Here is a 13486-nt window from a genome sequence, read left to right as displayed (position 1 = left end):
TCTGAAATCAAGGGGATTAAAGAGCGGATCCTGCTTTTGATGGAGTAACTGTCTCTACTGTCCAGATAAGAAGACTTTCTACTAGATTTTGGAAGAGAAGCATTGCTGTGAGAATTTGATTGCATTCAGCCACAAGAGTTTAGTGAGGTCATAATGTTGAATGATTGATCACCACCCCACCTCATCATCCCCAACTAATCCTATCCAAAAGTACTGGATGGAGCTCCTCCACCATCATTCCAGAGAACACAGTTCTTCCACTGCTCCACAGCTCCTCAATGCTGGGGGGCTTTATACCCCTCTAGCCCACACCTGACATTAGGCAGCATGGAGCCAATAGGGTCATGATTACATGCACCAGAGAGCCAGACTGGAAGTGTATTCCTCATAGCCGAATCTCCTGCTTATATAAAGAGCAACAAACAATACATCTGTGTGTGCGTGTGTGTGTGTGTGTGCACATCTAACACCAGCATGGAGAGTGTGAGAATAACGGTACAAAAGAAACATGGATGTAACCATGGCAACACTAACAGACACCCTGACTAGATAACCTCCAAGCCATATACAACAATATCAGACTCTCCAAAATAAGGTCAAACCAGGGATTAGATGATTCATCTCATAGATCCATTCACATCACAGGGAATTCAGTAACGGTCAGGTATTGATCGGTTGCCCCACATCTAATGCCAGGCGTGGGCTAGAGGGGTATAAAGCCCCCCAGCATTGAGGAGCTGTGGAGCAGTGGAGGAACTGTGTTCTCTGGAATGATGGTGGAGGAGCTCCATCCAGTACTTTTGGGATGAGTCTGGGATAATGTGGGGTGATCATTCAACACCCTGACCTCACTGACACTCTTTTGGCTAAATGCAATCAAATCCTCACAGCAATGCTCCTCTAAAATCTAGTAGAAAGCCTTCCCTCGGCAGCAGAAGAACTCAAGATTTTAGTTCAAACATTGAATGAGCAGGTGTCCCAAGACTTTTGTCAATACAGTGTAGCATCATGTGACGGGGGAGTTATAGACAGTTGGGGATCTGGAACTGAATAAATCTTAATTAATCTTAATTATAATCTTTGACTGAAACATCTGACGTCGTGAACACCTGGTCAGCCCCGGTTGTCTGATCATAGCCCCGACAGCATTGATTACTGCTATTTCCTTCCCAGCAGAGCGCTGATCCACCCTTTACCCGAGCGCCGTCCTCGTTTATGACTGTGGACTTTTACTCCTCGGAGGAGTTTGGCCTGGGACTCTCCGGCTGGTTATACACCAACACGATCCCAGCAGCTCAGGCTCGGCCGTTTCTGTGGATTTCTCAGGTTCTCAGGACAGTGATTTAAAGCTTCTGCGATGGCGAGCTTAGGATTCAAGCGTACGAGGAACTTACTCTGCGCCCTAAACGTGGTTCATATGGTGAGTCGACCTCAAGCTGAAAGGATTGGCCTGGATAGGCCTGAGAATTAGCCTCCAGCCTCCTCACTTTTCATCATTCAGCCCCGGGCTCCTGAAGCGGGAAGGAGCCACAGCTCAGCACAGTCAGCATAGCGGTGCAGATCTGGGGTTAATACACACAGTCGAGCTCATTCATTAATCATGGTGCTTTTTATGAGTTTAATTAAGTAAACTGGCTGTGCTGTACACTGAGCTGCAGAACCCTGCTGGAGGCTACACATGCTAATCCAGCAGCTCCTCCAGCTCTACGCTTAGCCGTGTAAACGCCGTGTCTGCTGTTCCTCAGGTGCTGGCTGGCTTTCTGATCGGAGCGGCCGCCTGGAGCAGAGGCTTCGCTTTAGTGGCTAGCATAAACATCACTAGCGGGGTGATCGTGCTCGGGGTCCTCCTGCTCCTTATCTCCATTGTGGGACTCATGGGGACCCTCAGACACCACCAGATCCTGCTGTTCTTTGTATCCTTTATGTTCAGCAAACCCACGTAACTCTGTGAGCTTTTCCACCAAAGAGCCACATTTTTATATTTATTTTCTTTTCTCTGATTTATTTTCTGTCTTATTAAAGAAAAAAGTGCTTTGAATTGTCTTCATGTATAAAATGAGCTAAACGGTCTTCTGCACATCCTAAAGCAAAATGAGTGTGTATTTGCATTAAATGTGGAGTGTATAAAAGTGAGGGCATGCTGTATATTTATAGTGAATAAAGAGGAATTGTGTTTTAAATATGTTCACAAATTTACTGTTAGAAAATCAACAAAACATGCTTTTTAACCAGGGGTGCCCAGACTTTTGCATAAGGATGTATATATAAACTTAATAGGACAGTTCTAAAGAGACAGATCTACTGTGTGTCCACGTCTCCAATTAAACATTTCTGGTTGGGTTTATATGAAATGAATTATTTGACAGATTTACTGTTTATTTAAAGCCTCTCCCTTAATATAGGCCTGATCCTCATCCATAAATCTGTAATATTAATAATAATAATAATAATAATAATAATATTTACGGACATCACTGTACACTGTTACTATTAAATATTACTTATTTGAATATTTATATTAATAGTTATAAAGCTTTGTAAGCTCTGTTGTTATGAATTCTTATACGTTCCTTGATTCCTCTCTGCAGTACATGCTCATCCTGCTCCTAGTGTTTCTTTTCCAGTTCGGCGTGTCCTGCTCCTGCTTCGCCTTCAGCCGGGAACAGCAGGCAAGTAAAGGCTACACGGTGTGCTCCTTCTCCACTGTTGCAGAGATCAGCATTACAAGAGGATTTCCTCATGTGTATATGTGTGTGTGTGTGTGTGTGTGTGTGTGTGTGTGTGTGTGGTTCAACGCAGGAGAGAGTTCTCAGTAAGTCGTGGGCAGGGATGAGCAGTGATGTGAGAAGGTCTCTGGAGCGGCGGTTGGACTGCTGTGGTCTGAACAACAGCACTCAGAAAAGAGAGGAGTTCAGCCTGGACGCCGGGATGTGTACCGCTGTACGTACCCGCTGCCTGAACACATACACAGGAATGTAGCCCCCCAATTCAGCCTGCCCCACAGTGTAACCCCACCCATTCACACTGACTGTAAACAGTTTCAGTTCTGACTTCTTTTTACAATCAGATATACTAATACAGGGCAGCCAATCAGAGCAGAGCTTATTTACATAAAGAGTAGTAATAAATAAAAAAATGTTTTCGTGGTTGATAAAAAAAATTTAAAAAACAAAAACCAGAGGGAAGTTGTAGGATACGGGGCCCTTTAAGAAAGATGTGTCCTCTCTGTCTCTCTAAGGCCTGTAAGGTCAGAGGGCAGTGTTTCCAGTGCGGGGACCTGCTCCTGCAGGACGGTGGGGAGACCCTGAAGATCCTGGGAGGCATTGGACTCGTCTTCAGCTTCTCACTGGTTGGTCTGTTTGCTTGTTTTTCCCAGATTAGAGCGGTCATTTCAGTCTACGATCTGCTGAAATTGACATAAGTATGTGGACACCCAAATATGTCCTTCCATAATCAAGGATTATCATAGGGAGTTGCCTCTACTGTTTTGGGAAGGCTTTACACTAGATGTTGGAACATCCACAGATGGTTCTATACGCTGCCACCAGGGCCGGCCCAAGCCTTTATGGGGCCCTAAACAGATTTTCCATTTCACCTGGTGTCAGGTGTGTATGTGTGTGATTGGTAGTGTTGTCTTTTTTCAGATCCTGGCCGTGTGGCTGGTCCTTCGCTACAGAAACCAGAAAGACCCTCAACTCAGCCCTGCGGCTTTCTAACCAGGGCCACTACAGACCAAACCAGTGGTCCACAGCCCAGCCAGAGAGGAGGTCGAAGTACCTCGAGATGCTACGAGATGAGGCCAGATATGACAAATATTTTCCTATATGGCCCTCCATCACATACAACGTATCCAAAAGTATCCAGACAGCACTTGGCTGCTCTTATTCCTCACACAGCTTGTATAATCTCCACAGAAAAAGCTCTGACCGATACAACGGGACGCAGACAGGACCAGCCATAAGCACATGACCCTAAGGTCACCGTGCCCCCAATGCCAGGTGTGGCCTAGTGGAGTATAAAGCCCCCCCCCCAAACATCGAGCTGTGGAGCATCGATGGCGCGATGGACGGAGCGTCATCCAATACTTTTGAACCTGACCTCACGGATGCTCTAAATTGTGGCTGAATGCAATCAAATCCCTCAGATCAATTAATGTTGTTGTTGATGATTAGTTGTAAATAGGTGAGTAAATGTCCTACAGAAAATAAATGAACGGGATTTGAAATGAATAAAACATCACATTTTACCATTTTTTTATTTGTTAATTTTTTTTTAATTATTAGTATTATTATTTATCCCCAAATCCGAGTAAATAAAAAGAGTTTTTTTTAGTAGGATCATGTGCTTAGGCACTCCTGACACTTGGAGGGTAAGGGCTCCGACCCGAAGCCAGACAATCGTCCGTAGCTCCACAGCACCAGCCTGTGCAGGCCAACATCGCTTAAGAGTGATGAGGGGAGAGAGCACCATCTACCCACCTGGAGAGAAAGCACAGCCAATTGAACCCTCCTAAACTTCGGCTGCTGATAAACACAGCGCCATTGGCTTGGGCCTTGAACTCATGACCTCCCGGGCCATAGTGACAGCGCATTAGACTGCTCCACCACACATGGTTCTGCAGTTTTATGGCATTCTGCAGTTTTATGGCAGTGTTCATGGCCGCGCCGCATCACTGCAAACTCTACTCCCCGCCATATTTAATATGATCAATAACAGACGCCTGTAAACCATAAACAGCTTTTAATAGAGTTTAGCAACATCAAAGTGTTACATGTCCAGAAAGTGATACAAAACTCAGTTTGGAAGGACAGAACAGAGGATTAACAACCACTTGGGACCAGTTCCACATTTCCCGCCTCTTACTGACCTGAATGCGAGCACGTACTTGAAGGCACAGAAATACCACCTACTGACCGAACTCACACGGAAATAAAAATCACTGGACATATTCCTTATTCCTTAAGGAGAGGCTAACGACTCTCCTTTAAAACATAAAAAACACCTGGATATGGTTTTAGATCTTTATTTAAAAAAAAAAAAAAAAAAAAAAAAAAAAGCATGGTAATCCTCCTACTGTTGGTCCATAATCACTGCTTTGAAACAAACATTTTGGCCCAGAGGAATCGCAAACTTGGTGTTCGTGAACAGGAATACACAACTGTGCTGAAGGAGTGGAGGCACCTCCAACTTCTACACCATCAGATTTTCCTAGTTATGTACACAAGACAAACAAGCTCATTCAGAGGGCGGTTCAGTGTGAAACCGTCAGAGCTGTTCTACAGTGGAGGTTCTAGATAAGCTCTACAATGTTCTACAGTGGAGGTGAAGGGAAGCAGACGTCTGAAGCTCTAATAAAAGCTCCTCACAGAAAGTTCTTCACCTAATGGTGATGAAGACGCTGCCTGATGCCTGAGACACGGTTCTACCAGAGTTCTGAGAAGAGCTCGGCTCTAGAACCTGCTTTTAAAATCAGATAATTAAAATGGTGGAGGGATACATGCTGCAGGGTGTAGTGCGGCTACAGAAAGTAGTCCCTGGATTACTTGAGATTCTCTACTATTTTACCCTCATCATCATCATCATCATCATCATCGTTCCATATAAAACTCAGATGCCTGCTTCCATTCACCTCCACTGTACAGAGATCAGAGTGGGTCAGTTTCTCTACAGTGAAGCTCAGATTCACTCTGAACCCCCTCTGAAATCAGATCAGCTCACATAGGAATTTTGGTGGTTCTCCGTTAAACAGGGAAAACGTGTTCGGAGGGAGGAATGCACTTTAGCTTACTTTTACTCATGCATACTGATTACCGTTACCGATAGGGGCAGTGCAGTGCACAATCCCACACTGTAGCCTGTTGATCAACTCTTTATAAAAATAGATCATCTAAAATACATAATGAAAACAGCTAAGATTTCGGGCACTTCGACGCTCACAGTGTTAGAATTGCATACTGGTGAATGGCAGTGAATTGTATCTTAACGGAGTCGCGCATCAGGCCTTACCGGACTAGCTGGCCTTGCGCTTTATACAGTTAATGAAATGGTTGGTCAGTAATGTGAATTCGGAGGGCAAAGTTTTATTTTGAGAGTTGTCTGGAGATGCTCATCTTCAACCTTCTAATAAATATCTATTAAATGAGGCAGAGCGCTACACTGCACCGAAACCCTAAAGCCTAAACCAGCACTAACCTTAACCCCGCTGGAAGCGATCAGAGTTTCAGCAGAAACACCTCAGAACACTAAATCCTGAAAACCACCCGGAAACCACCCGCACAAGGTTTTCCACCAATGTGAAGAACCCTTTAATCAGGCAAACAGTCATTTAAGTGTCCAAATGGTTCCAGATCCTTATTAAAACATTGCTTTTACCATAGAAACGCTTAGGAGAACCCTTTTAAAGAGTGCAGGTTGTTAGAAGATTGTTGTTTGAGCTTCTCTAAATCATCAACTCTTAAAATAGTGTGCCCGAGAGGTATACATAGCAGGGATGCACCGATATGGGAATGTCGATGCTGATATCAGACACGGTCAATGTGCGTATCTACAGATGGCAACATAGAAATTGGGACTAAGCCCACCTGAATCAGCCTTAAACAGAAGCAGAACATTAGGAGAGGTTCCAAATGCATCCCTTACACTTAAACGCTCAGTCAGGAAATCCTGTCTCGGAAATTCCCTCAGAACATTCTTTATTAAATTATCTGATGATCGGTAAATGGTGTACGCTTTTAGCAGCTCAGGTTTCACCACTGAGGACTTTTATTTTTAAAAGAAAAAAACAAAAAACAACTAATAACCGAGATCATGCTTCTGTTGGGCAGGACTGTAAATGATGGTCCTAAAGGAAGTCTAATGCTTACACTCACCCACTGAATACTGTCAGCCCAAAGGCTACCATTTCCATACACTACATGTCCAAAAGTATCCAGACAGGGCCTTTAAAGAGGGAGTTCTGCTGCTTTAATGTGTCAGAACTGATCAACCAACATCAGCACCTAACCTCCCTGATGATCTTACTCTCTTCAGGCTGAATGCAATCAAATTATCCTCACAGCAATGTTCCAATACCTAGCGGCCGTTACTGAAGTAAAAACTAGTCCCCTTGATTTCAGTAGAAAACACCGGGTGTCTGAATACTTTTGGACAGTATAATGTAAGCATGGGTCTCCTCTGTTATGAAGAGAGATCTGAACTGATCAGATTTTAGTTATTAAAAACAAAAGAAAGGAAAATAAATCTACCCTTCACGTACAAACATTCCGCCGCACTACGTCTTCAAACACAAAACATTCAAGTTTGGGAGTCAGTTTCCATGGTTACCACGACCCGCTTACGTCCCGGGGTATCTGTTTGACTGGGGAACCCACGTGGCCGCTAAGCAAACTGTCCACCGATGCAACCAGCAAGTACATTACGTGCATTTCCGCCGCAGAACCGCAGAGATCTCAGCCATCGTGTTCTAGGAGTTACCAGCGTGCTCTGAAAAGAACCGGTGCTCCTGAGCGTTCAGCGCGGAGATTCTTCTCAGCGGGTCGAAAGTTAACATTTTCTGTTCAAACAGAGACAAAAAACAAACAAACAGTATTTTAATTAAACAAGTTAATTTAAAACTGCATTTCTGAGGTTATTGATTTTATAAATAGCTGCTGGAGGATCACACTAACCTGTCTACTAACTGTTTTTACTACAGTATACACATTTTATACACAACCCTACTTCCCACTACTGTCCCAGTCTGTCTCATTTATTTACACTGCCTCATCTAAACTCAGGGTCTCGCCTGCACTGTGTTGTGCGTTGTTGTGTCCTGGAGGAGCACCGTTAGGCTTCACTGTGTACTCTGTATATAGTAGAAACCATAAAGCCTCTGGACTTGACTCGAGTGCTGGATCTGGAGAAAAGCTGGAGATGGTCCTTCTGTACAGCATTTCTGAGGCTCTAAATATAGTTATGCACATTTTATCCAGCATAAACACATGTGAACACTGGTGTAGGAATTCACTCAGGGTTTCTGAGCAGATATCTGATTCAGTTAATCTGCAGCTTCTAAACTGCAGAACTGTGAGACTACACCCATCGGGTTCAGCAACAGTACATTAGTACAGGGTTCCAAACGAGGTAAGATGTTTTGTTTTTTTTGCTCTTTGCTCTTCTGGAGGTCAATAAATATCTCAACATCTCAGCTTTATTCCCCAACAGCTGATCTACAGTGATCATTTTATCTGAAAGCAGTGATCCTCAAACAGTGATCGGATTCTGCCATTATTGTGAATCCTGAATTCTTAATTCTGAAAATCCTCATTTTAAGATATTAAAATTGAAACCTGTTTCACTGTTAACTTTAATAAACATGCAACAGAATTTCACTTTACTGTGGCTTTGCACTGGATACTACTGTATAAAAGTCATCAGCTCATCTTTGATATTATAAATAAACTAAATGATAGATATTAATTCTTGAATTTCTTTTCCCAGAATCCTGAACACATTCTAATGATATTATTAAAAATAAGCTTTTAAAGCAATAAAAAAACAAAAAACATTAATAGCACTAATGAAGCAAACAGTACTGAAGCAGAACGCACCAACAGAAGGTCTGCTCCATCTTCACTGATCTCAGGAACATAGTCTGTGACTGGCTGGGGACTTTGGGGGCTGAAGTTCTGTCGTGAGAGCGTGACGTCAGTAGGCCACTCCTCCTCACCTGGCAGGCCGATGACACTGTGTGGTGGGGAACAGTATGCGCTCAGTGAAAAAAGGCCTCACACAAGGAAGGTAAGATACATCACAGTACAGATCAGATACATACGAAAAAATCTTCGTCAGCTGGTCCACTTCTGATTCTCCGCAGAACAGAGGCCTGAAACACAAGGTTCACACAGTCAGGACCACCAAAAAGCACCAGAAACAGCAGTGCATTTAAAAGACCACCAGATGTCAGTACTTAGCAGGAACCTGGAAACGAGGATAAACAGAGGCTCCAGCCGCACCATCGCTCCGTCCACCTGTACGGCTGGAACTCCTACAGAGCTTAGTTTCAACCCGGATCATTAATATAATGTGCATGTGCAGGAAAACAGCTGGATTACTGATCGATTGATTGATATTGATTACTGATAAGAACAGCTTAAATCGGCAAATGCAGAATTGGGACCATCCGACGCTTATGAACCCTAAACAAAACACAAACAAAACTCACTTGCGTCGGAACATCTCTGCAAAGATGCAGCCGGTGCTCCAGATGTCTACAGGTGTGGCGTAGGTGGACTGGAGCAAGACTTCTGGGGAACGGTACCATAACGTAACCACCTAAAAAAATAAATATATAAATAAATTAAAAAAGGGGGGGGGGGGGGTCAGGGTGTTCAATACTAATTGCGGATACACCATTTCCCACCTGCCTGGTTTTAATGTTCTGGCTGGTTGGTGTAGTTACAGAGACAGGCTTACTGATTCGTGTCTTACCACTGGGGTGAGTGCCATGTGGCAGCTGTAAATGCGAGCCAAGCCAAAATCAGCCAGTTTGACCTGACCCCTGCTAGTGACCAGGATGTTCTCAGGCTTCAGGTCCCGGTGGAGAACTCGATTGGAGTGCAGGAAGGACAGTCCACAGAGCAGCTGCTGCATCAAATCCTTCAACAACCACAAGCACAAAGGTGGAGAACCATCAAACAAACTGTGGACACGAGTACACGAGGACGGGCAGGTCTGTGGGTCTTTAGAGCAGACAGCTGACTTTCAAATATACACACCCAACAGACTGAACTTGTGGTATTATGGTGGTAGCAACTTGGATCTCCTGCAGATGGCGCTGCACAAGTACGATGGGGCTGTAAATACCTGCAGGGTGACTGACAGGACTCACAGATGGAGAAGAGGTGGTGCAGTACAGTGAGGGTCTCGTGTGGATGTGTGGGAAATGGGTCACAAAGCAGATGTTAATGATTGGCTAAAAGGAGTGACTGCATTTGGTCGTGGCCAAAGACCATAGTGTGAAGGAAGGAGGGGAATCTGCAGGTGTGTGGAAGCTCACGGTCATACGGGTCTACCAGCAGCGGCAGACATACTAGAGGGGTATAAAGCCCCCCAGCATTGAGGAGCTGTGGAGCAGTGGAAGAACTGTGTTCTCTGAAATGATGGTGGAGGAGCTCCATCCAGCACTTTTGGGATGAGTTGGGGGTGATGAGGTGGGGTGGCGACCATCATCCAACATCCTGACCTCACTAACACTCTTGTTTCTGAATGCAATCAAATCCTTACAGCAATGGTTCTCCAGAATCTAGTAGAAAGTCGTCTTCTCTGGACAGTAGAGACAGTTACTCCAACAGAAGCAGGAGAAACTCTTTAATAGCCTTGATTTTAGAAGAAACAGTGAAGGAGCAGGTGTCCCAATACTTTTGTCCATATAGTGTATGTATGCATGCGTGTTAGCACTGATTTATCAGATTAAAATCAGGCCATTTATTTATTACATTACGCTTTAAAGTTTTTAATTCAGGACTCTGGCATTCAGAGAATGTGAGTGGAGTGGAGCGGCAGTAATTTCCACTCCCCACTCAAAGATTCCAGTGATCCCTCCGTCCCACACCGCTCCGGTCTTCAACATCATCGCCAGCATGGGAAGCAAAATCACCGGCCTCACTTTCCATTTATTAAAAGGATTATTGTTATTATTGATATGGATAAACAAGCTCAAGCACATGATGCTCCTCTTCCCATAGAAACAGCTGTTCCTCCAGATTCCCCCTGAATACTGTACCCCTGTTTCTGTACCATTACAGTGTGTGTGTGTTCATGGTGAGTGTGTGTGGTGGCTGAGGAGTGTGTAGAAATCCCAGAATGCACCCCTATATTATCTGAATCTCCTTTTGGTGGCGTAATAGAGCACAGTTTAGAAGCAGATCAGCTTCAGCGCACAGTGGAAGCTGCACTTAAGCCTGGCTAGCTCTCAAACATGGTGGAGGTAGTTTCACACACTGCTACTGTAACTAAGACCCTCAAAGTAAACCATGAGAGACCCTCCCTCCTGCAGACACACTCAACAACTGGTTTTCAGTTTTTAACCACAGTGCTGATCTCCACACCATGATCTGGGTGCTCTCCTGAGGTTCCCCTACCTTAATCCGGCTAACAGGCAGTCCTGGAGCTGGAGCCTTCTCCAGATACGTCTTCAGGTCCTGATCTACATGTTCAAACACCAGAGTGACTTTAGTCTCCTGATCGGTTCTCAGTGTGGCGCACACGTCCATGAGCCTGAACGGAAGGAGAAAGGGGAAATTCAAAAACCCACCAATTTATAGTTTCAGATCTTAAAAGACCATACCATCCTCCGACCCTTTATTACGAGGTCATTAAGGTCTGTTGATTTAAACAGAAATACGTCTCCTTGATGTTATTTACACAAGCTCCGGCGTTCTGCCAGCACGTTAAACCAGCAACCTGATGCGGCCAAATGAATAAAATATACAAATAATTAAATAAACAATCAAAAACAAAAAACAACCACCAACACCACGCCCACTTTCCCAGCGAGAAGCCGGAATGGCTTTAGTTTGGTCTCACCGGTCAGTCACGATGCACGGCCACACTCAGCTGATTAAAGAGGAGGTCCACCCTGAATATCAGTGGGTCTCCACCCTCTCAGCATGCTGATAAGGAGCGTGTGGAGGTGGGGCTTAGCGAGGCGACCAGAAGAAGCATTAACATTCAGAAGGTCGCCGCCCAACACGGAAACCATTTCATCATCAATAGAGGCGGAGTTACAGACAGCAGAATTTAACCTCTAGGGGGCGCACTAAACTTCGGAACAGTTTAGTTTAAGGTAAAGGCACAGGTATCGACCACTGTAAACAGTGAAATGTGTCCTTCGCGTAGTGAAAACACACACACATGTAAGCACACACACACCCAGAGCGGTGGGCAGCCAACTTCAGCGCCTGGGGGGGCAGAGAGGGTGTAGGGTCTTGCTCAAGGGCCCAATAATAGCAGCTTGCCGAACCCGGGAATCGAACCCACAACCCTGTCATCAATAGCCCAGAGCTCTTACCCCTGAGACACCACTGCCCCAGTTTATCGGCATAAAACACAAATTTACACTTGCCAAAACTTACAAGGAGTGTAAGAGAAAATGTTTGTGGATCAATAAATAAATAAATAAATATTTAAAGTTTACGACACTTCGACCCACGTATTTAAAGCTCATTCTTGCATGTCTGGACTGAGCACGGCAGCATGCTGTGATCCCTGGTGCAATTGCAGCTCAAACAAACGATATAAACACACATTTCTTGAGACATATATATCGGATATATATCGGATACTCGGCAGAGCGACCCAGTCGGAACAATCCAACTCAGCAACCCTCAAACGTGCAATGGGAGAACTGAGGAGAAGGGGAAACAGCCGGCAGACGTGAGGGAGACTAAATCAGAAGGCCGATAATCACAACCGCTGTGTTTTAAGACACTTCCAAAGAAACGACTGAACCCAGCCACAAGAGGGAGCTTTGCTACAGCGTGAGAGGAAAACATGGACAGCTGTACACGTGCATTTCTGGACAGTGTGAGAGCTGCAGAAGCTTGATCTGAAGGTGGAGCAGCATGTGGGCGGAGGTGGTAGAGTAATACTACAGGATTTTACACTAATATGACTCTATGGGTTCTGCAGCGTTACACAGCAGTTCTGGAGAGAGGTTCTCCTCCTGCAGCTCCACCACCAAACCTCCATAGTGCAGTAGCAGCAGCAGCACTCCGGCCCGGAGTGGGAATGACGGAGACGCCCTTCTCCCTGTTCCAGCCAGTCAGTGGAGCATCAGCATGATCCTGAAGCTGCTGGTTTAAGGTGGAGCTGATACAGGATGATGCTTTAATGTGTGAGATAGGGTGCGTGTGTGTATTTTCATACTTGACAATATTTGGATGGTCAAACTGCTCCAGCCTCTTCAGCAGGGCCACCTCTCGGACAGTAGACAGCGGCAGGCCTCCTGGTCCGTCTGCACGCGCACACTCTTCAGGGCCACAAACTGCCCACTCTGCGTATCCCGAGCCTTATACACCGTCCCGTACGCACCACCGCCGATCTCGGCCACTGGTTCATACTGGATCCCACCCTCCTGGGTCATGGCCTGCAAAAGGAGGCAGTTAAAGAGCCAATCAGAAGGCTGGGTTTCAGCTTTACAGGAAACATAAGCATTTCTATTGGTCCATTCATACACCTGTCAGAGTCACATTACGCCAAATGGTGATTAATATTAGGCAAGAAATGTTCGGGCCAAGCGCTGCGCTGTAGAGTGTGCATTTCCAAAGTGACAGTCAACCCAACATTCCTGAGGTCTGCCACAGACACACAAACACACTCATAGGCATGCCTAGTTTTAGGTTTACATGTTATTAGTAGATTTTTATCATATTAAACGATGTTTTTGCATGTTTTCACAGCTAAATCGACTTTTTTTGGGTGTATTTTGGAACTGTAGAGCATTTGA

The 13486-nt window shown here is 45.0% G+C and overlaps 3 protein-coding genes across 3 annotated transcripts in view; 2 read left to right on the top strand and 1 right to left on the bottom strand.

Annotated features, from left to right (window-relative positions):
• Positions 1–13486, top strand: part of rpl29 (ribosomal protein L29) — a 210900-nt gene that overhangs the window by 32321 nt on the left and 165093 nt on the right. The gene's annotated exons all lie outside the window — the stretch shown is intronic.
• On the top strand, positions 1358–4151 carry LOC140543101 (tetraspanin-31-like). Its single transcript, XM_072666121.1, has 6 exons — positions 1358–1420; positions 1746–1913; positions 2589–2669; positions 2800–2940; positions 3239–3349; positions 3645–4151. Exons 1-6 carry the CDS (start codon positions 1358–1360, stop codon positions 3714–3716), a joined length of 636 nt encoding a protein of 211 aa, XP_072522222.1. The 3' UTR covers positions 3717–4151.
• Positions 4724–13201, bottom strand: cdk4 (cyclin dependent kinase 4). The gene is given in 8 exon segments (XM_072665903.1): positions 4724–7552; positions 8589–8724; positions 8813–8863; positions 9203–9312; positions 9469–9636; positions 11121–11256; positions 12907–12997; positions 13000–13201. Coding segments are annotated over 8 exon segments (906 nt in total). The 5' UTR covers positions 13124–13201; the 3' UTR covers positions 4724–7462.

The sequence above is a fragment of the Salminus brasiliensis genome, chromosome 21 (genome assembly GCF_030463535.1).
Source record: "Salminus brasiliensis chromosome 21, fSalBra1.hap2, whole genome shotgun sequence".
NCBI lineage: Eukaryota > Metazoa > Chordata > Actinopteri > Characiformes > Bryconidae > Salminus > Salminus brasiliensis.
The sequence above is the reverse complement of the archived record's forward strand: the minus strand, read 5'-3'. Positions and strand labels throughout refer to the sequence as shown.